The sequence below is a fragment of the Trachemys scripta genome, chromosome 1 (genome assembly GCF_013100865.1).
Source record: "Trachemys scripta elegans isolate TJP31775 chromosome 1, CAS_Tse_1.0, whole genome shotgun sequence".
Classification (NCBI taxonomy): Eukaryota; Metazoa; Chordata; order Testudines; family Emydidae; genus Trachemys; species Trachemys scripta.
The window spans coordinates 290103872-290124469 of NC_048298.1; the positions used below are offsets into that span (position 1 = coordinate 290103872).

A 20598-nucleotide genomic window follows, 5' to 3' on the forward strand; every position below is an offset into this window, starting at 1 on the left:
TGGGACTTGATTAATAAAGAATTAAAGAAGGGTAACATACTTAATTCAAATCAACATGGGTATATGGAAAACAGATCCTATCAAAATAACTTGATATCTCTTTAGGATGAGATTACAAGTGTGGTTGATAAATGTAATAGTGCTGACATAATACACTTAGGTTTCTGTAAGGCTTTTGACTTGGCACCACACAGCATTTTGTTTAAAAAGCATAATGATATAAAATTAACATGGTACACATTAAATAGATTAAAAACTGAGTAACTCATAGATCTCAAAATTATTTAATGGGAAATCATCACCAAGTGGGTTTGTTTCCAGTGGGGTCCTGCAGGGATCAGTTCTTGGTCCTATACTGTTTAATATTTTTATTGATGATCTGGAAGAAAATACAGAATCATAAAATTTGCGGTTGACACAAAAATTAGGGGATCGCTAAATAATGAATAGGACAGGTCACTGATTCAGAGTGATCTGGATCAGCGGTTCTCAACCGGGGGTCCGCAAGTCCTTTCAGGGGGGCTGCAGGGCCCCGCGGCTGAAACCTGGAGCCCCAAGCCCCAGCACTACACTGGTACCCCCAAAAGCCAGGAGAGGCGTGGGGATGAAGCCAGCAAACCTTCCCCCCTCTCCCCGAAGCCAGGAGCAGCAGGGGACTGAATCTGGGAGCCCCAGTGCCCCGCCCCCTGCTGAAGCTGGGAGCCTCACTTGGAGCCCCCCCCCCCCACCCGTACACAGCCCTTAGCTACCCCCTGCCTGTACCCTGAACTATTTTTTTTGCCAGAACACAGCCCCTAGTACCCCTCTCCCTGCACCCTGAGCAGTTTTCAAACTTTTTAAACTGAATCTCCCTTTGAATTATATTTTTGGTTGCATCCCCCCACAGCCCAGATAGGCTGGGAGACCTCCTGAGTGAGTCGGGGTGGAGGTGGCGCTCCCTCTCTGGACCCTGTTGTGTGGAGCTGGCTCAAGCCCCATCAGCCCTTGCCCCGCCCCAAAATAGAAGTAAAACTATGCCTATGCCCAAGGCCCACCACCACCCCCCAGCCCTGAGTCCCTCCCCACCCCCACCCCTTGCTGGGCCATGGAGCTTTTATAGCATGTTGAGGGGGGCCTCAGCAAGAAAAAGGTGGAGAACCCCTGATCTGGATCACTTGTTAAGCTGGGTGCAAGTAAACTGTGTTTTAATATGGCTAAATGTTCCTAGATGTATACACTTACAAAGAACAGAGGCCCTACTTACAGACTGGGGGACCTTATTTACTTTACATACAACAATAGTTTCGTTATTTATTATATACTTATAGAAAGAGACCTTCTAAAAATGTTAAAATCTATTACTGGCAGGCGAAACCTTAAATTAGCGTGAATAAATGAAGACCCGGCACACCACTTCGGAAAGGTTGCCGACCCCTGCTCTAGTGCTTCCATTACATGTGTGTTCCTCCCATTCATGTACTCTGACACCAACTTCTGTACCTGCATGCACACTCCTGTTTGGGGTTTTTTGATAGTAACAGAAAAAAACATCAAAAATATGAACAACTGGTTTAAACAAGTAAAGAAATATTTTTGCAAAGGAACTTGGGGATAGAACAAAGCTGCTTTACTTCCTTTTGCTGAAATTGACCAATTTCAGTTTGATGATATCCCTTTAATGAATTGACCCTGACTGTACCCCTGTGAAGTATAATTATCACCGTTTTACACAGGGGGAACTGAAGCACAGAAAGGTTAAGTGACATGCGCAAGTCTGTGTCACAGCCAGGAAAAGAACCCAGATCTCCTGACTCCCAGTGCCAAGCATGAACAATTACGAGAAAGCCATCCTCATTATTATTCTGCAGCATTGTTTTACATTATTGCGAAGTGCTTTTCAGTCTGTAGATTAGCAAATAATATTTAGCATTTATGTAGGAATTTTCATCTTCATAAGTCTTAGCAAGGTGGAGGTAGTGCTGTTATTTACATAATGCCCAACAGTGATCTGTGTACTCCATAGATCTGTGAGAAGATGAACCCTCCCCACAGACCTTACTGCAGCCTGAGGGCCGCAGGTTGCCCACCACTGCCTTACGGTCTAAGAGCTAGATCCTACAACTGGATCCACACAGGTAGACCCATGTACCCACACAGATCCAGTTCCAGGATCTAGCCCTAAATGGACAACATTCAGGAACAGGAGGGATGTAGCACAAACCCTTTTCTCACTTTTCCTGTTATCCGTTCTGTGTGTGGCATTTGTTTTTATCCAGGCCCTTTTGCATTTTTTGACTGTGGTTAGCCTTTGTGTGACTTCTCTTTGTATTTTAATCTCTGCCTCATTGTCTTTTTAACCCTTTCCTACTTTTTATTAACTATTTGTGTTAAGATAGCGCCTAGAGTCCCCAGCTGAGATCAGGCCCTAGTGTGCAGACAGATAGTGAGAAACAGTCCCTATCCCAAAGAGCTTACAATCTAAATAGACAAGTCAGAAACGGGTGGGAGGGGAACCAGAGGCACAGAGTGTGAAGTAACTTGCCCAAGGTCACATAGCTGGTCAGTGGCAGAGCCAGAAATAGACCCTCAGTCTCCTGATTCAGTCTAGTGCTCTACCACGTGAACAGTGCTGCTTCTATTGTACAGATGGGAAGACTGAGCTTGCCCAAGGTCACAAATAGAATGTGAGTCAACAGCTGGGATTAGAATTTAGGAGTTCCTGGTTCTTGGTGCTGTATTTGACCATGCTGCCTTTCTCTCACTCATGTATTAAAAATAAACGTTTAAAGCCCCACAGTCCTGGAGAAATTAAACAAGATTTTCTTTATCCTTACAGGTAATAGGCTCCAGCACTCTCTGATGTGACATCACCAGCAGAGAGCATCTTGAAACATCACACCTAGTGGGAGCTAGCAGTTGCTGAGGCTCTGAGTGTTGGGGATTTGCATGACAACAGAAAAAGTGAAGTTTATATTACTGGTGTGTTGAATGAACATCTTACCTGGGTCTTTGGGGACACTGGACACATTGTACTGAAAGAGTTTGAATTATGACTTTTATTTGCAGATGGCCTTAAAAAATTATTGCAGCTGCCAGATAAGAAAAATGAGATAATGTGGTAAGGCAAAAGAGGATGAGAAGGAAAACACTGAAAGGATAAGGACAGAAAAGGAGAATAGAGATTCACTATAACAAGGCTAGGGGGTTAAAAAATTTCTGGTTTACAGAAAATGGGTATTGCCCAGGGTGGTGCTGGCCTTGACAATGTTTTAGTGACAGTGGTTGCAGACCTCTGACTTCCTTCTGTTATTGAGGAACCATCTAATTTCACCTTCCTGTCTTTTCCTTTCCCCTTTTTACTTGCAAATCTCTTTTCTATAATCCCATTATGTTAAAGAAACAACATTTCCTCCTTCTTTCCTGTGAACTCAGGGAGGAGATTTGTGGGAGTTGGCGGTACTACTTTGCTTATTTAAACTGTGACAGATACTTAATGCAGCTGCAGTTAGATGTGTGAAAGAATAAGCTTGAATTGCTGATGGCAGCAGACTAATATCTTCTAAACTAAAGGTGCTACACATCATATGAAGTGACTCACAAGCCCATGCAAGGTTGTTGGTATCTGCATGAAATGTTCTTCACTGAGCCATGTATTGATGAGCAAGTTTGGAAGTTTTCATATTGATCCCTGCCCCCACCAGTGGCTTTCCAAGAAAAAATTCTAGTTCTCATTCCTCCAATCCCAATTGCTAGAGCCCCTAGCAGCTAACTTCTGTAACGATGCTGGTTCTGGTGGCATCCAACTGAGAGTGCCATTTCAGAACAAATTGCTTAAAACAGGGCAGTTAGAGCCCAGGGCTAGGGTTTTTCCACCTCGAAGGCAAACCAAACCAGCCAGACAAAGAGGACTTTGGTCTCACCCCACTAGCTAACCACAAGTCACACAAGCAATTCCCTTAGACACTCCAGTTTCCCAGTATCACCACCAGTGCCACTCGTTAGGGGGACAAATGGTTATGAAAACCAATACCCCAGTAAAAGAAAAAAGGCTCTCTCGATCCAAAAGGACCAAGCCCCAGACCCAAGTCAATATACAAATCAGATCTTACCCACAAATCACGCAGTTGCCAATCCTTTCGAATCTAAAATCTAAAGGTTTATTCATAAAAGGAAAAAGATTTAGATGAGAGCTAGAATTGGTTAGATGGAATCAATTCCATACAGTAATGTCAAAGTCTTGGTTCAGGCTTGTAGCAGTGATAGAATAAACTGCAGGTTCAAATCAAGTCTCTGGAGTACATCCACAGCTGGGATGGGTCATCAGTCCATTGTTGAGAGCTTCAGTTTGTAGCAAAGTCCCTCCAGAGGTAAGAAGCAGGATTGAAGACAAGATGGAGATGAGTCATCAGCCTTTTATAGTCTTTTCCAGGTATAAGAACACCTCCTTGTTCTTACTGTGGAAAATTACAGCAAAATGGAGTCTGGAGTCACATGGGCAAGTTCCTGCATACTTTGCTGAGTTACAAGGCGTATCTGCCTTCTCTCAATGGGTCAGTTGTATAGCTGATGGTCTTTAATGGGCCATCAAGCAGGCTAGGCAGACCTAACACCAACTTGTCTGGGATGTCTCCCAGAAGCATAGCATTAGTTTGAAATACAGACAGTATAGAGCCAATATTCATAACTTCAGCTACAAAATTGATACACACATATAGACAGCATAATCATAACCGGTAAACCATAACCTTGTCTTAGACACCTCATTTGACCCCCTTTATACAAGATTTGGTGCCACAACAGGACTTTGGTTGCAACCATGTTCTATACGATCCCACTTCAAGTCAATAACGTGACAACTTCTATTCTGTTTTTATCTCAGCAAGTCATGTTTTATTCATGCCAGTCAATCACTGCTAGAGTGGCTGGGCACAAAGTTTACTGGGATGCAAGTGGAATCGAAGCTAGATCTGGAAATGCTGTGGGCCCTCACCAGCTACACTTTCCGTATTCCTCCCAGCTGGTATAGGGTGGTTGCATTAACAGTTTTATGTTTTGTTCCACAGTCTCTCTCCAGGTGACTTCCAGATAATGGAGAAGATGGTGAAAAGGAAGTGTGCATTTTGTCCAGCAGATGAAGAGTGTGCTATAATGTACATTGCAGAAAAGCAAAATCTTGCAGTTCATCAGGATTGTTTGGTGAGAGTTTTTCTTAACATATGAATAATATTAAAAGAATCAAGAAGGACCAAAAGGAAAAATTTCAAAGACAATATGGACATTGTACATAATTATCTACTCTAGAACAGTGGTTCTTAATCGGGAGTATGTGTACGCCAGGGGTACTCAGGGGTCTTCAGGGATGGGCAAACTTTTTGGCCCGAAGGCCACATCTGGGTGTGGAAATTGCATGCAGGGCCATGAATGTAGGGCTGGGGCAGGGGGTTGGGGTGCAGGAGGGAGTGCGGGTTGTGGGAGGGGGTGCGGGGTGCAGGAGGGGTTCAAGGTGCGGGCTCTGGCCCGGCGTTGCTTACCTGGAGCGGCTCCGGGGTGGCAGCAGCACACAGCAGGGCTAAGGCAGGCTCCCGGCCTGCCCTGGCCCCACACCGCTCCCGGAAGTTGCCAGCACCACGTTCCTGTGGTCCCTGGGGGAGGGAGGGGCAGAGGGCTCTGCTCGCTGCCCTTGCCTGCTGGTACCTCCCCCGAAGCTCCCCTTGGCCACGGTTCCCCGTTCCCAGCCAATGGGAGTGGTGCCAGCTGCTTCCGGGAGTGGCACAGGACCCGCGGCGCCATGAGGGTGGCAATCCTGTGGGCCGGATCTAAAGCCCTGATGGGCCGGATCTGACCCGTGGGCCATAGTTTGCCCATTCCTGATCTAGATATTTGCCTAGATTTACAACAGGCTGCATAAAAAGCACTAGCGAAGTCAATGCAAACTACAATTTCATACAATGACTTGTTTATACTGCTCTATATACTATACACTGAAATGTATTTCATTTGTATTCCGATAGATTTACTTTATAATTATCTGGTAAAAATGAGAAAGTAAGCACTTTTTCAGTAACAGTGTGCTGTGACACTACGTCTGATTTTGAAAGCAAGTAGTTTTTAAGTGAGGTGGAACTTTGGGGTACACAAGACAAATCAGACTCCTGAAAGGGGTACAGTAGTCTGGAAAGGTTGAGAGCCAGTGCTTTAAAAGAAAAGAGAACTCTTTCCCTCTCTGTATCAGAAGGCAGTGAATGATCTACAATTTCATGGTCTTCTGGTGCTCCAATGATTAGAGCTTCAGACAGTTATATATATATTTTTTTTACTTGTCCAAATGGTTGGAGCATTGAGGTAGAGGGGAATAAGAAGAGTAATACAGGAGTTGGGATGGAATGTAGAAAGAGTAAAAACTAGCCCAATTCATCATTGCCTTGCTCTTTGTATAGTCACTTTACACCAGTGCAAAGTGACTGTAAAGTGTTACTAAATCAGAATAGTAGCATTTTACATCCAATTTTCACTGGTATAACTAGCTACGTAAGTTACAGGACAATGCTGAATAGGGCCCAGGAGTCTGGGTAGGCAGTAGAAGGAAGGACAACAAAAAAGCAGGACTGAAAATATCTGTTTTGTCACTTAAAAGAAAACCCTGGCAGTCAAAGGATTTCAGAGTTCAAGACAAGTTCAATATTTTGGTTAGCCATTGTTAAATTTAGAAACTATAGAAAGTGCCTTAACCTTAGGTAAGAATTCAGAACAAAAATGAACTTGTTTCGCAACAACTTTGAAACCCTTTGACTTCCAATGATTTTGAATGGCAAAGCAGTCTTTGTGGCACCTTAGAGACTAACAAATTTATTAGAGCATAAGCTTTCGTGGGCTACTGCCCACTTTTTCAGATGCATATAGAGTGGAACATATATTGAGGAGATATATGCATCCGAAGAAGTCGGTAGTAGCCCACGAAAGCTTATGCTCTAATAAATTTGTTAGTCTCTAAGGTGCCACAAGTACTCCTGTTCTTTTTGTGGATACAGACTAACACGGCTGCTACTCTGAAAGCAGTCTTTCAGTCCGTGGCCCAATCCTGCAAAGACTTATGCATGTGCTAGATTGGATATAATGTGAGTAGTCTCAACTGAAGTAATTGAATCAGACTCCTTACAGTGCGAACAGGTAAACATGTCCCTAGTCTTTGCAGGATCAAGGCCGTAATTTGCATGATCAAAGTGGCAAGATGGCAGCTTCTTGTGTGTGTCTTAAATATAAGGAATAATTAAGTGGGGTTTTAATTTAAGAGTTGGCTATGAAAAAATGTCCTTGTGAGGTTCTAGGTTTATTGTGGTTCTAGAACAAATTTACTCAGTTTGCAAATAAAATCTGTCTTCTATCTGCTAGCCCTTTAATCTTACCCTTGGATATTTCTTCCTTTCACATCGGCACCAGTAATAAAGATTCTGGACATCATATTCTGACCTCAGCTAGGTGTAACTAAGGGCAGAATTTGGCTCCGCCATTGGAACTTAGTTAACTATTCTGTATACTTTTATGACAGGTTTCAGAGTAGCAGCCGTGTTAGTCTGTATCCGCAAAAAGAACAGGAGTACTTGTGGCACCTTAGAGACTAACAAATTTATTAGAGCATAAGCTTTCGTGGACTACAGCCCACTTCTTCGGATGCATACAGAGAAGTGGGCTGTAGTCCACGAAAGCTTATGCTCTAATAAATTTGTTAGTCTCTAAGGTGCCACAAGTACTCCTGTTCTTTTTGTGTATACTTTTATGAGAGCTCTCTTCCTAAATTTATTTGTTCTGCTATAGTATCAGGAGAAAAGTAATATAAACAAATAGTCATTAAATATGCAGGTATGTTTTTAAACTCACAGAGTGCAGATCTTTTAAGTTAAAAGGTGCCATCTTTGCAGTCACTTTCCTTGCTATAACCACACCTATACCTTGATATTTTAGTGTGTAGGATACCTATTACATTAAACTGGAGCTTTTCTTTTTTTGATATCATACATCACAAATCCTTTGCTCGCTTTTATTTCTTCCCCTTATAGATCAGCTATCTATTGTTCTTGCTACATTGTGTTTATAGCTTTATTAATTTGATTACTTTTATTTTTCATTTTACAGTGTTATATGTTTCAAACATTCAGATTATTGAAAACAAACCAGTGTTGGTTTAGCAACATTGTTACAGCTTTACTAGTCACTCTGAACCCATAGTAACATGTGCTAAGTGGCTTCTTATCTCTAAGGCCTTGGCTACACTCAGGACTTCCCAGCGCTGCCGTGGCAGTGCTGTGAAGCGCGAGTGTAGTCGCACCGCCAGCGCTGCAAGAGCTCTCTCGCAGCGCTGTAAGTACTCCACCTCTCCGAGGGGAATAGCTTGCAGCGCTGCGAGCGAGCGTGCAGCGCTGCGAGCGAGCGTGCAGCGCTGCGAGCGAGCGTGCAGCGCTGCGAGCGAGCGTGCAGCGCTGCAGGCTCTGATTACACTGGCGCTTTACAGCGCTGGACTCGCTGTGCTTGGGGGGGGGGGTGTTTTCACACCCCTGAGCACAGCAAGTTGCAGAGCTGTACACTGCCAGTGTAGCCAAGGCCTGAGTTTATGTTCTTATTCCTTTAGCTGACCAAGCTTTGTGTCTTCTTGTAAATTTATCATGTATTTTAAGTAACAGTTTTGGTGCTAGGTTTTGTTTAAGTATGATCATTTGTTTTCTTATAATCAAATGTAGTTATTAATTAATTATCCCTTCTAATTTGTTGTCATAGTCCAGTACATCAGCAGGTATTCATGCATATATTTCTGCTATATTTTTCCAGCCACTGTTCAACCTGTTTAAGTTGCTTCTCCAGCAATTCACTGCCAGTCTTTGCCTGGTATCACATTGCCAGCGTTAACTCTGTTGTCACTTCCAACTGAGTCCCTCCCGAAAGATCCTGAGCTCTGTCAAACCTGCTGGGCTAACTGGCAAAAGAGGACATGGCCTCCTTGATGAGCCCTGTAAAAATGCCATGTTCCCTTCATATGAAACCTCCTTTAACAGTTGGTGGAGTCTAGTATCGCTGGTCCAGTCTTGTAGGAGGGTGGAAAAGCTAAGCAGTGCTCCCCCACTCAGTATGGGACAATGTTTGTTAAAAACAAAGACATAAAAATGTACCTGTCATCTGTTTCCTGGGCTGTAAACTGGCAAATGTTTAATTCTCTGGAATAAAAGGGCTTTAGAGAATTAACATGGTATACCTTAGGCTTTATGTTGGAGGTGGGGGAGGCTATGAGATAGTTAACAGCTCCTAGGCGCTCCTGGACCGTGAATGGTCCTTTCCATGACGCTTCCATTTTATGGGCCTGGAGCGCCTTTAAGACCATGACTTGGTGTCCTACTTTGAAGGACCGTTCTCTGGAATGTTTATCATACCAGGCCTTTTGTTCTTTTTGAACATTCTTTAGGTTTTCTTTAGCAAGGGCTAAAGAGTGTCGGAGGGTGCTTTGTAGGTTGCTTACAAAGTCTAGAATGTTAGTTCCTGGAGAAGGCGTAAACCCCTCCCATTGCTGCTTCACCAACTGTAATGGCCCCTTAACCTCGCGGCCATATACACAAGTTCAAATGGTGAAAACCCTAAACTGGGATGTGGTACAGCCCTGTAGGCAAAAAGCAACTGCTGCAACACTAGGTCCCAATCATTGGAGTGTTCATTTACGAATTTACGTATCATGGCCCCCAAAGTTTTATTAAACCTCTCCACCAGGCCATTGGTTTGATGGTGGTAAGGGGTGGCAACCAAGTGATTCACCCCATGAGCTTCCCACAGGTTTTTTATGGTCCCTGCCAGGAAATTAGTTTCCGAATCTGTAAGGATGTCGGAGGGCCAACCTACCCTGGCAAAAATGTCTGCTAATGCCTGGCACACACTTTGAGCCCTGGTGTTGCTTAAGGGTACTGCTTCCGGCCATTGGGTAGCAAAATCCATGAAAGTCAGTACGTACTGCTTTCCTCTGGGTGTCTTTTTTGGGAAAGGACCCAGAATATCCACAGCTACTTGCTGAAATGGGACCTCAATTATGGGTAGTGGCTGGAGAGGGGCTTTAACCTGGTCTTGGGGCTTTCCCACTCGTTGGCACACCTCACAAGACCGGACATAATTAGCAACGTCCTTGCCCATTCCCTCCCAGTGGAAGGACTTCCCCAACCGGTCTTTGGTTCTGTTCACCCCAGAATGGCCACTGGGATGATCATGGGCTAAGCTCAAGAGCTTTACCCGATACTTAGTGGGAACTACCAACTGTTTTTGAGGATGCCAGCCTTCCTGGTGCCCACCAGAAAGAGTCTCCTTGTATAAAAGTCCTTGTTCTACAACAAACCGGGATTGGTTAGAAGAGCTGAGAGGCGATGGGATGCTCCACGCCGCCGCCCAAGCTTTTTGAAGGCTGTCATCTGCTTCCTGCTCGGCCTGGAACTGTTTCCTTGATGCTGGAGACATCAGTTCCTTCTTGGACTGTGGACTGGGGCTTGGTTCCTCTGGAAGCGATGCAGGTGCTGGGGCTGTTTCCATTGACTGTGAACCGCTGTCCGCTGGTGCACTATGTGGTATTTCAGGCTTTGGCTGAGCCTCTTGGGTAGGGTTATCTGCTGCTTCCGCCAGGTCAGGCTTGCTGGTGCCCTCTGGCGTTGAAGTTGTAGACGGGTTTGCAAGCGCTGGACTCAGTGCTGGCAATGGTTCTGGTGCTGGTTGCATTGCCAGTTCCCGTTCTGGGACTGGCTTTGGCTGGGTCTCTGGGATTGGATCCACTACGGCTGTTGCAGTCGTTGGCAGGGGATCCGGGTCCACCACCTTTGTTTGGGTCTCTGGTAACACAGACGGGGCTCTGGTGGACGGCTCAGGAACAGGGATGGGGGTGAAAGCTTGCTTAACCTGGCTGCGGGTGACTATTCCCACCCTCTTGGCTAGCTTCACATGGTTGGCCAAGTCTTCCCCCAGCAGCATGGGAATGGGATAATTGTCATAGACTGCAAAAGTCCACATTCCTGACCAGCCTTTGTACTGGCAACTTGGCTGTAGGTAAGGTTACAGACTGTGACACGAAGGGTTGAATTGTCACTGGAGCCTCCGGGTTGATGAGTTTGGGGTCCACTAGGGATTGGTGGATAGTTGACACTTGTGCCCCAGTGTTCCTCCAAGCGATAACCTTCTTTCCGCTCACTCTCAAGGTTTCCCTTCGCTCCGAGGGTATGAGAGAGGCATCTGGGTCTGGGGATCTTTGGTGTGATTGTGGTGTAATGAACTGTAATCGGTTGGGGTTCTTGGGGCAGTGAGCCTTTATATGTCCCAGTTCATTACATTTAAAACATCGCCCTGCTAAAGTTTAACCGGGGCGATGTTGGTTGGTGGAGACTGGTGTGGTGGGGTGAGAAGGCGCCTGGGGTTTCCCTTGGGATGTGGGTGGGGCCTTGGGTTGTCCCCGGTGGTAAGGTTTTGTTTCGGCTTGCCCCTTCTGATATTCGCTCCAACTGCTACTAGCTTTTTTCTTTTCTGTCACCTCCACCCATTTGGCTCCAATCGCCCCTGCCTCGGTTACAGTTTTGGGCTTCCCATCTAGGATGTACCTTTCTATTTCCTCAGGAACACCCTCTAAAAACTGCTCCATTTGCCTTAGGAAGGGCAACTCTTCCGTAGATTTAACATTTGCTCCTGATATCCAGGCATCCCAATTTTTCCCAATGTGGTAGGCATGTCGGGTAAATGACACATCGGGTTTCCACCTTAGGGCTCTGAACCGCTGACGGGCATGCTCAGGTGTTAGCCCCATTCTGATTCTGGCCTTGTTTTTAAAAAGTTCATAACTGTTTATGTGTTCCTTAGGCATTTCAGCCGCCACCTCTGTTAAGGGTCCACTGAGCTGTGGCCTCAGCTCTACCATGTACTGGTCTATAGGGATGCTGTATCCAAGGCAGGCCCTTTCAAAATTTTCTAGGAAGGCCTCAGTATCATTGCCTGCCTTGTAGGTGGGGAATTTTTTGGGATGGGAAGTGGTAACTGGAGAGGAGTTGCTAGGATGGGCTGGTGCATCCTGCCTAGCCCTTGCTACTTCCAGTTCATGCTTCCTTTCTTTTTCTCTCTCCTCCATCTCTTTTTCTTTCAGCTCCATATCCCTCTTGTGGGCCTTCTCTTTGGCTTTCTCTTCTCTTTCTCTCAGCTCTATCTCTTTTTTTTCCAGCTCCATAGCTCTCTTGTGGGCCTCCTCTTTGGCTTTTTCTTCTTTGGTAGTCATTTTTCTGTTTTCTTGTGCTGGGTCACACCCCTCTGCAGTTGACTGAAACTGGGATGCTCTCAGCTCTGGCTGCTGCTGAGTTAACAGAGACTTTCTAACTAGCTACTCCCGAGGATGTAAAAAAAAAAAAAAAAAATTCAGCTTGTAAATTCCTTTTACCAGTTTGCTCAATGATTGAACCCTTCTCTTAACAAAGGCCCTTGTTAAAAAAACTTAACACCTCTGCCTTCAGGCAAGGAGAGATAAGATATGCATCTACCTTCAGCTCTGCTTTCCAAGCAGCTAGAAGGAAAAAAAAAATCTTACTGGCTTTTGGGTTTAAAATAAATCCCATGCTGCCACCATGTCAAGGCTGTTTCCCCACTCTGAACTTTAGGGTAAAAATGTGGGGGCCTGCATGAAAACTTCTATGCTTAACTACCAGCTTAGGTCTGGTCCGCTGCCACCATTCCAAAGCTAATTCCCTTCCCTGGGTAGCCTTGAGAGACCTTTACCAATGCCCTGGTGAATACAGATCCAAAAACCCTTGGATCTTAAAACAAGGAGAAATTAACCATTCCCCTCCTTCCTCCCACCAACTCCTGGTGGATCAAGATCCAAACCCCTTGGATCTTAAAACAAGGAGAAATTAACCATTCCCTCCCTTCCTTCCTTCCACCAACTCCTGGTGGATCAAGATCCAAACCCCTTTGATTTTTCCTTGTTTTTAGATCTATCAGGTTCTTAAAAAGAAGGCTTTTAATTAAAGAAAAAAGGTAAAAAACATTTCTGTAAAATTAGTATGGAAAATAACTTTACAGGGTAATCAAACTTAAAGAGCTCAGAGGACCTCCCTCTAGCCTCAGGTTCAAAGCATAGCAAACAAAGATAAACACTTTAGTAAAAGGTACATTTACAAGTTGAGAAAAACAAAGTAAAACTAAGATGCCTTGCTTGGCTTTTTACTTACAAATTTGAAATAGGAGAGACTTGTTCAGAAAGATTTGGAGAACCTGGATTGATGTCTGGTCCCTCTCAGTCCCAAGAGCGAACAACTCCCAAACAAAGAGCACAAACAAAAGCCTTCCCCCTCCCCCCCCCCCCAAGATTTGAAAGTATCTTGTCCCCTTATTGGTCCTTTGGGTCAGGTGTCAGCCAGGTTACCTGAGCTTCTTAACCCTTTACAGGGAAAAGGATTTTGGAGTCTCTGGCCAGGAGAGATTTTATAGTACTGTACACAGGACAGCTGTTACACCCTTCCCTTTATAGTTATGACAGGCCTCCTTGATGAGCCCTGTAAAAATGCCATGTTCCCTTCATATGAAACCTCCTTTAACAGTTGGTGGAGTCTAGTATCGCTGGTCCAGTCTTGTAGGAGGGTGGAAAAAGCTAAGCAGTGCTCCCCCACTCAGTATGGGACAATGTTTGTTAAAAACAAAGAAATAAAAATGTACCCTTTAGGGGGCTTTGTGGGGTGAATAAAAATGCAGATTTTTTTTTAAAGTGCACAGTTCTCATGTCTGACATTGAACTGAAGACCCATCTACTTTCTATCATTCCTTACTGATACACATCAGAGTCTCTCACTGGCTGAGTCACTCTGTTAATTACTGCTCTCTTTTGTTTTGTTTGTAGTTATATTCCTCGGGATTTGTAGAATCCGAAGAGCATAACCCAGAGAATCAGGATACAAGGTTTGATGTGGCCTCAGTTCAGAGTGAAATCAGGAGAGGAAAGCGGCTGGTAAGGCAGCTTCTTTCAAATATTTCCTTGTTTATAATTTATAGTAAGAACAGCAGCACGTTAGATCATGAAGTCTGTTTGTGACATTTTTATGACCTTGTGACATAGAAGCTTGAATAAAATGCATACAAGAACCCAGTCATTCTGACTTACCAAAGATCAGAGTAATTAAAGATCAGAAACATGAGTCTGATTCTGCACTTAGTGGAACCTAAAGTATATAGCTACTTTTGTCTGGCAGTAGAAATTAAGGCTGTTTTGGTTCCTTTCTAAGAAAAGGCACATTTTGGCAGAGGGCAGGTTTTGGGTCCTGCTAAGCTTACACATAAGTAACCTCCTGATTTGTGGGACCTAGAAAAGGAAAAGATTTCTTATTAAATGAGAGCTAAGTTTCTAGTCCTTTTGCTTTTGAATTTACTTTTGAAAGTGGAGCTTGGGCGTTTTTGAAAATTGTTCCCAACATCTCCATACTTGTAAACTGAGCAAATTTAATGTGAAATATTTACAGATGTAAAGCCCAACACTGTCACTATCATTGAGTCCCTTCTAAGAATATTAACTGATTTTAATATAATTGTGTAAGAGCAGAGAGACTAATAGAAAGTTGGTTGAAAAATGAGCTGAGCTGCGGTTTGGAGGAGTGACTTTGCATGAAGAACAGAAAGAGGGAGGCTGAGAGTTAAAGATTTAAGCACGTTCACTGATGAAGCTATTTACTCTCAAGTATAAGATTTTAGTTACTAATTATAAAGTGTCTATATCTGCTAACAACTTAACTCCTTCTGCTGTAGATGTGCAACTTCTGTCGCAAGAAAGGAGCCACTGTGGGATGTGAGATAAAAACCTGCCGGAGGAGTTATCACTACTTTTGTGCACTGTGTGATGATGCAGCGTTAGAAACTGATGGAGGGCAAGGAATTTACCGGTATTTAACAAACCATTTTCTAATTTTTTGTAGGTTATGGTGGCATTGTCAAAAAAGAGGTTAATTTTTTTTTAAATGCAGAAAACATTGATGTGTATGTCCCCCTAAAAGGTCCTTTGCAACCCAGCTGTGTTTGAAACTCTGTGTGTTTGAGAGCAGTAGAAAAAAATGTTTCTATCTAGCACTACAATGGAAAAAAACTCCATTTAATGACAGGAATATATAGATGGTTCCACTCACTGCAGTAGCGCACGCTGGTGTCAGGTTGTGGTGCACCATTGACCATAACGTCTTTGGCCGCGTTGATGTTTTGTCTCTATTTGTCTTCCACAGCCCAGCCTTCCGGCCAGATCATATTTAAGTTCCGTCTCCACTTAGGGTAACAAAAGTCCAGCTAAAGAATGCAAATAAACCTCCAGACAAATGATCTTTCTGCCCCTTCACGCTATGTTGAAGTTTCCTGTTCTGCACCCCTTACTCCTCAGCGCTGCGGAGTTCCTTCTTTGCATCTTAGGCTGAGCACTGTCTGCCTCCCAGGGCTTATTCTCTGGAGGCCCTTCTTGGCAGGTTTCCCCACTGCCTTCCCCCTCCAGGGACTCTGGCAGCTTCTCTCAGGGACCTCCCTGCTTCTTACAGGCCCTATCTCAGGACCTCCCATGGGAGCTAACCAGCTCCCTGGGGTTCTCTCCAGCCTGCCTCCACGAGGCCCTTCCCAGAAAGAGAAAATTCCCCCTGCTTCTCTTTCCCGGGTCTTCACCCTTTAAAGGGCCAGCCACCCTGTGACAATATCCATCAGTCTGACAGAATCCCGAAAGACCATGGAGCTAAAATTGAGACGCAGTTTTCATTAGCCATCTGGTCAGTAAACATTTCTGCCCCACAAGGTAGAATATTGCTTCCACCCAAATTCAGGTTTACTCCGGGTTCACATGCTTCAGTGAATAGTCTCAGTACAAGGACACTGCCGCGCTCTCTAAGACCATCTACCTTAGAGAGCTTTGGTAGTTTCCCCTCTGGTTCAGCACCTGGAATGCTAGTGGAAAACTTTGTGTCCCCATACAAAAGAACTTCTCCTGTTTCATATGTGTTCCCAATACCAGCAGAATTGAACTAGCTTTGAGCAAGTCTTCTAAATGCCTTCCAAACCCACTGTAATGGTGGTATACGCATATACTAGAATTTTGTAACATTTCAGCCAGAGATGGTGCTGGTTGTTCAAAGAAAAGAGGTTCTCCCTCATTGTTCTAAATGTTGGGATTGCAGCTGACTGTGGAGGTGGCCGATATATTTTGGTGAAGTTTGGAGTGCTCTGAATCCACAACGTCTGTTTCTGTGCTATGGAATGATGACAGTTGAAGCTTACTCTGTCATTTTAGGGTGTGGACTTTATTATTGTTACCTCTTCCAGGAAGAGGCAAGGCACTACAACCAGTAAGGGTTTTCACATGACAAAATACATGCACCATTGGGTTATTTGGTAGGGCAGTCAATCTGGCATGTTTCACAAGCACAAAAATAGTCCTTTCTCACTGATTCCAGTAGCAGTTTAACTGTCCCAGCTCTGCCACTGGCTTGGTATGTGATGCTAAATAAGTGACAAGCTCTGTGAGTCTTAGTTTCCCCAACTGTAAAATGGGGATGATGTGACATTTAACTTGTTAACTTACTAATGTTTGTAAAGCACTCTACAGACCTCAGTTCAGAATCTCTGAGCCTGACGAAGGAGAGTAGCCTAAAAGAGAAACTTTCTGGGAGCAGAAGACAAAGCATGGCTGATGTAGGATGGCTTTAGAAAGTGTGGAAAAAATATGTTGGCCCAAAATAGACTCCAGGATTCAATTTCTGCATCCTGAAAGCCTATCATTGAACAGCCGTTAAGAAATGAATCAAATAGCTTCAGATTTATAAAGAGGTGGTTGTGCTTAGAATTTGATTAATTTCTGCCAGGAGGTGTGACAGTGAAAACTATTAAACGTGAAACATAACTGATGAGGTCTTAAGACTTTTAGTAAGTTATCAGATTAAACGCTCATTAAGTTGAGGAGCATAGCATTGGTACCAAATTTCTAAATCGGTGGCTGAAGAATGATACATTGATACAGATTAGTTTGGAGCCCGGTGAGGGGGAAAATGTGGGGATTAGACCCAAACTTTTTTTTTTTTTTTTTTTTTGCATTATACATAGGACCTTATCAAATTCGTGGCTGTGAAAAATGAATCACGGACCATGAAACCTGATCTCCACCGTGAAATCTGGCATGCAGCCTGGAGCTCCTACCCTGCACAGGGCTCCAGCTGCTAGTCCCAGCTGGGGATGGGGAGGGACAAGACTTCCTCTTCCCCTTTGAGGCCACTCCTGGGGAGGGTCAGACTCACCTCCAGGATCTCCCCTGGCTACAAGAAGCTGGCGGCCCCAGATGCGGAGAGGCTGCGGGTCCAGCTGTCAGTGCCCCACTCAGGCAGGAGACTGCTGAGAAAACCATTACTGCTATGGTAACACACACGGACACACACACACCGTACCCTGTGACCCTCACTGCTGCACTGCTGGCGGTGGCGCTGGCTTTAGAGATGGGCGCCTGGCCAGCAGCTTTCCTCTCTGGCTGCCCGGCTCTGAATGCAGCGCCCCTGCCAGCAGCAGGGCAGAAGTAAGGGAGGCAATCCCACAACTCCTCTACAATAGCCTTGCAACCCTCCCACCCTGACCCCCTTTTGGGTCAGGACCCCCACGGTTACAACACCATGAAATTTCAGATGTAAAAGTCTGAAAACGTCAACTTGACTAATTTTAAAACCCCTGGCTATGAAATTGACCAAAATGGACTGTGAATTTGGTAGGGCCCTAATACATCATAATACATCAGTGATGCACATAAAGGGACATGCAGCAGCATGCACAAGTTTGAGGCTAAGCTAGCAAACCTAGGAGGGCCAGCCACTGCCCAAGAGAAATTAGAGACATGAAAAACTGTGGGCATGGATTGACAACACATGCAATTGTGCATGGAAAAAACGTAAAGTAATGAGTATTGTGTCAAAATGGATAACGTCTTAAATGGATATGACTCGGATGGGGATTTAGAACTTAAAACCATCAGCATGATGATTAGTGTGATTAGGAAAGCAAATGGAATAGAGTGAAAATGAAAAGTGGTCATTATGGCACTATATAAAGAAAACAGCTGCAGAATTTAGCATAACTTGGGGAGCTCATTTGTAGAAACACTACTGGAGCATTGGAAATGCTCCAGAAGAGGGTAACCAGGATGATAAAAGGTGGAGGGATTATAAATATGTGAATTAGTTAAAATGTGTTAATTGTATTTTAAAACATGTTAATTAGGAAAGAACCAGATAGGGGCTGTGAGCTATTAAAAAAAAAATGTTGTGGTATAAATAGGGCAAATTATTTTTAATGTGCAATTCCATACCTAGCTTTCTGGATTTAATTATTGAGAGTGCACACATCTGGTATTTGTGTGAGAAAATGAACAGTCACGGTAGTTGCACATACAAAAGTAGACCTCATTTTTATAAAAGAACAAAATGTGGACCTTTAAGATTAGGGCGGTGTTAAAAAAAATTAGAAAATGGACAGTACATTATTGCACCTCTGTTTTTGACAACATTTTCTTCAAAACATTTCAGTGCTAGTTTCTGAAAATAGGCCATCTCAGCCATAATGCCAGCATTGTAATACAGTTTGAAAAGTGCATTGGGATCCTTCTGGAAGAAAGGTGTTCTATAAATGGTGGGCAGTTGTTTTGTGTTCTTCAGGAAAGCAGCTGTTATATATTGTTCACCCTCTGGTAAACACAATTAATATTTACTATACCTGTCCTTAGTCTCTTATAGTAGACCCATGTTGCCCTCCAAAAATCTGCAACAACTGGTGGTAGCAGGGGGATTTCCCCCACTCCCCCTTTACTGAACTCTCTAAATCAGGTAAAAAGGAATTAATGGAATAAGCCGCTGTTGGCCACTCTGCCTAAGCAATGGGTATGGGTATGTCACAAGAGAACATGCTGGTTTAACAGTTAGTTCAAAACTGTACCATAACAGCATTTGAATCTAGTCAAGCTTTGCAAATAAAGTTACAGGCACTTGTATTATAAAAGTGCCTGTGGTAAGGCTCAACATGGTCAGATTTCATAGCTGAGGAAGATAATGCTCAAATTTCAGTTTTAAACAGGTTCAGTTTTGTGTTCAGATTTTTTTGTATCATTAGTATAGGTGCTGGTGAACAGAGGGAAGATATCTTGAAAAACAAAGTTAGTATATCATTGTTTACATATTAATTAATACTGTTTCTCTCTCTTTTAAAATTGAACCAATGTTTTAGAGTGTTCTGTCCAAAACATGACCCAGGCAAAAGGAGCAATCATTATGGTGAGTTTCTTTAATGGTTTGGTTGATTTCATTTATTTTTTAAATCTGCATTCTACATTATTTGCAGTGGGTCACCAATTCATATGAATAAAGTTAGTGTCACTCCACTCCCCTATAGAATTGTGGGTTTCGTAAAAAGTTACAACCGTGTTTCTAATCTTGCAGTAATGGTTCGGCTGAGATCCATGTATTTGCATAGAAAACTCAAAGCATTTTACTTAAGAAGTATTTTGTATGTAAGAGTTGCCCTGAGCTTTTCCAGATAAATGTTAAAACTATAAAATAGAAACATTGTGGACCAGATTCTCAATAGAACTACATTGATTTGCACGAGCTGAGAATCTGGCCCTGTATTTAACGTTATAGCTTCTTTCTATACTCCTATACCGACAGGGTCACATTCTAGAAAGTTGGCTGGCACCAACATTTGACTTAAGTATTTTGTTTTCAAATACATTCCGCAGTTTCACAAGTGCTTCTTACCGTTTGTACTCTGAGATTGCTGGGCTGAGCAAAATGACTTGTAAAACATGATTACAGTACTAAAGATGCACAAATTAACACTTGATTTGCCAAAAGAGAGCTGTTACAATACTAGTCACTTGGGATTCTTATCTGTAGTTATATTAAACCTTTTCAAATTAGCATTTTTCACATTCAAAATACTTTATAGTAGTGCCTTTCATTCTGCAGGATCCCAAAGAGCTTTATCAATGTAACACTGATATATAAACTACATATAAGGATCACTTCCTCTACCACTGAAATGCAGCAGTTTGAGCGTGAAACACCTCAGCTTTCTAACACATTACAGCCATTCAGAATAGAAAGTGAAGAACCTGTAATAAGAACTGGGGAGAAGTGCCATGGGTTTTGTAATGACCACAAGAAGGCAGGGCCAATTTCATATCTCATCCAAAAACGTGGCCTCTTCAGCACCATAGTGTCATCTAATATCATTCTAGGACAGTAATATAATGACCACTCATACAGCTGAGTACTGCTCGCTGAATTGGCAACACAAATTTCTGCCATACGGAAGATTTAATAAACCTCAGAGTTAGGACAGGCTTCGTTAATGTCTGTAAAATGCTGTTTAAGTACTTTTATGAGCTGGGTGAAACCTTGTTGTGGTTTGAGTTAAAACCCCATTCAGAGTGGTAGGTGTGAACTCACCCTTCAATTAACATAACTGTAAGCATAAACCCTCACCTAAAATAAAAGGAGGGTGAGCCCACTCAGAAGCTGTTGGTGGAGTATTATTTTGGGTAGGGAGAATGTGTTTGTGTGAAGGCAGAAGAGACAAAAGACTGAA

General features: G+C 43.5%; 1 protein-coding gene across 1 annotated transcript in view; it reads left to right on the plus strand.

Annotated features, from left to right (window-relative positions):
- The window catches only part of LOC117881025 (histone-lysine N-methyltransferase SETDB2-like), a 98077-nt gene that overhangs the window by 55835 nt on the left and 21644 nt on the right, over window positions 1–20598 (plus strand). Inside the window, exons 18-21 of the mRNA XM_034777830.1 lie at window positions 5043–5175; window positions 13862–13969; window positions 14761–14894; window positions 19237–19283. Coding sequence (XP_034633721.1) covers window positions 5043–5175; window positions 13862–13969; window positions 14761–14894; window positions 19237–19283 — 422 coding nt within the window. The remainder of the gene's footprint in view (window positions 1–5042; window positions 5176–13861; window positions 13970–14760; window positions 14895–19236; window positions 19284–20598) is intronic.